Source organism: Triticum dicoccoides, chromosome 2A, assembly GCF_002162155.2.
Source record: "Triticum dicoccoides isolate Atlit2015 ecotype Zavitan chromosome 2A, WEW_v2.0, whole genome shotgun sequence".
Lineage (NCBI taxonomy): Eukaryota > Viridiplantae > Streptophyta > Magnoliopsida > Poales > Poaceae > Triticum > Triticum dicoccoides.
Genome location: NC_041382.1, coordinates 107820360 through 107823327, shown reverse-complemented (window position 1 = coordinate 107823327; position 2968 = coordinate 107820360). Strand labels below are relative to the sequence as shown.

General features: G+C 47.1%; 1 protein-coding gene across 1 annotated transcript; it reads right to left on the bottom strand.

Annotated features, from left to right (window-relative positions):
• Nucleotides 1-2240: 2240 nt before the first annotated feature.
• On the bottom strand, nucleotides 2241-2558 carry LOC119352570 (probable transcriptional regulator RABBIT EARS). The gene has a single exon (XM_037619156.1). It carries the CDS (start codon nucleotides 2556-2558, stop codon nucleotides 2241-2243), a length of 318 nt encoding a protein of 105 aa, XP_037475053.1.
• Between the last annotated feature and the right edge of the window lie 410 nt (nucleotides 2559-2968).

Genomic DNA, 2968 nt, shown 5'->3' with positions numbered 1-2968 from the left:
GGGGGGAGATAGGTACAAACTCATCTTTCATCCATCACCCATTAGCAGTTTAGCATTAAATCCTTCTATCAATTATGAATTAACACTAAACAGCCTACATGCCCCATAAGAGATCATAGTAATCTAAAAGAATAGTACTTGAAACGATATGCCTTAGAAAGAGATAACAGGGTTTAACCTAAAAGAATAATACAATACTTGGGTGGATATGCATTAGAAATAGATAACATGGTTTAGAACTTATGTATTTGGTTTATCTGGGACAAAACCCCGCTCGAAGGAGTCTAACTCGTGTTTGTGATACCATCAACTAGTACTAGTACCAGCTTCTCACCTACTCCCTCCGTCCATGAATAAGTGTACATCTAGTTTTGTTCTAAGTCAAAGTTTTAGAATTTTGACTAACTTTATAGAATATAGTAGTAACATATATGACATCAAATTGGTATATTGTCAAAGTACATTTCAAAGCGGATCTAGTGATACTAATTTAGTGTCATAAATGCTTTTACTTTTTTTAGAAAATTGGTCAAAGTTTTAAAACTTTGACTTAAAACAAAAACTAGATGTACACTTATTCGTGGACGGAGGGAGTAATGTGTTCTTCTTTGGAACGAAAATTGAAATGCGTCATCTCCATCCAACACTAATGTCATATTAATTGCAACATTTATAACTGACAGATGCACCTTTTTGCATGCAAATGCAGATGACATTAATTGAGAATATTGACTCTGTGTGCACAAAAGAGTAGACCACCACCGTGTATCATTGTGTATTGGATATGTACCCGTAACCGACAAATTCATTAAGCTTTAAATGCAGGCATGCATCTTAATGCAGGAACTCACTAACGCAGTTTTTTTAGAAAAGGAGGATGACCCACGGCCTTTGCATCTGGGCAATGCATGTGGCCACTGTATTAATTATTCTCACAAGACCTTATAAAATCATACAACAGTAAGGCTAAAGTCACTGTCCAAGCAACAATTGTCGCTACACCTATCCAATTGATGAAGGGGCGCTGATAGCCTGGGCCTAATACCAAACAGACATCGCAGCCAGACCTAACATGTAAGAGCTGAGATCCCAACCAGGACGCCTGCCGGGTATGGGAACCCACCAGTCCGGCGTGCTTCTCAATCAGGACGCTTGCCGGGTGTTAGAGTTGTGTCGAATATTATTGTACAAGGTAGGTTACAGTTGGATTTGTAGTTGTATTGTGTTTACATAGGATGTGGAGTCATGTCCTAGTAGGACACTTGTATCTTAGGCCTCTCATATATAGCGGGGGTAGACACACGATGTAACCTATGCCAACATAATAGCACAGGAACGCAGGGGAAGCTGGCGGCATGTGCCGGCGTCCAGGGCGACCTGGTGCGGTATTGTAGCGGTGTCATGGGGAGGAGCACCCATAGTCAGGCCCCGGGGATGTAGCCATATCGGTGAACCTCATTAACAAATCTCGGTGTTGTGCTCGTGTGATTGCTTGGTCCTCGGATGATCAACGGTATGCCTTGGATTTATTCTAACACCGGGTATGAGGCCACCGCAGCCACTTGCTAGCAATCCATCTTCAGAGCTATACTGCTGCATCAACCTTGTCCGATCTAGCTGCCGCCGACGCCACCACGACGCCAGACAGTGTCGACCACTTGCACGTGTCCATCACCACACATCTGACGTCAAGCCTCCGCTGCTCCATGCCGCCAAGAGCCGTCACCATGAATATGTAGAAAAAGACACCGCTTCATCGAAGAAGCCATCCGCTGGTCCCTCGAACCCGAGTGCATCTCCAAGAATGCCGCCCCCAAGGGGGTAACGACGCATTAATGCCGCCATCATGCGATGAATTGATCTAGGGTTTTCCTCGGAGGTATCAGGGTGCTGCACCTGCGAGAGCCATTCGTCCACCTCCTACTTCTTATGTGATTCACAAAAAATAAGTAAGTCTATATATACAACATCACTCATCGATGGCCCCATTCGAGGTGCATATTTACACGAAAAATCACACATCAGCGTCCTCGATTATTGGTCATATACTCTGATCCATTACTTTCATTCGTATACCTAGTGGCAAACTACAACAAATTAACCAAATTCGAAATCAAATAAAACAACAAAGAAAGTACGAAATGACCTACCAAATCAGTACTGGCGAGTACCGTATGGCTAATTAATCCTCCAAGCAGTTAACAAACATTAATGATCTATATGGCCGGCCGGCCGGCTTGCTAGTTGTAAGGGTAGTGGCCAAGCCGGAGCTCCAAGTCCACGTCCTCCCTGCTGTCCCCATCCCTTCCCAAGGTAAGCCCCAAGTGAGCCTGATTCCCACCGGCACCGTCTTGCTGGCCGGCAGCCGGCGGCGCAGCCCCACGAGACTTGCCTCCGCTGCCACCGCGGTCCTTGCGGTGGATGTTCATGTGCCCGCCGAGCGCCTGCGCGTTGGTGAACCCCCTCTTGCAGAAACTGCACTCGTAGTATGCCGGCGCCCGCCTTGACCCGCCGGTATCCTCTGGCGAGCCGCTCTTGTGGAAGTCCCCTCCCTCCATATTCTGCTTTCAAAAGTTACGAGTCGGTGTTTGTTCGGAGCTTCTAGGGTTTTGGGTAGTAACTACCAAGTTAGGAGAAATGTGTTGAGGCAACAAGGGCAGGTGTGCTATATAGTGACAGATAGAAACGGCTGCTACTCCAGTTGGTAGCGTCGGGGAGGCCGGGGGCTGATGGACATGGCTTGATTTGTCGTCTAGTTTTGGCGTTTGGACGGAACCACGATCGAGTAAACTACTCGGCCGGCCGGCCGGCCGGCGCTCCCCTTGCCGCCCTCGTTGGCGAATACAGCACAACGCTCTTGTTTGGCGTGGCGTAGGGATCGGCGAGAATGCCAAGTTAGTTATACAGATGGGTGCGTACGTCAGTGCGTGTTGCCGTGACAGTGTTAGGGACCAACTCACTGTCTCAC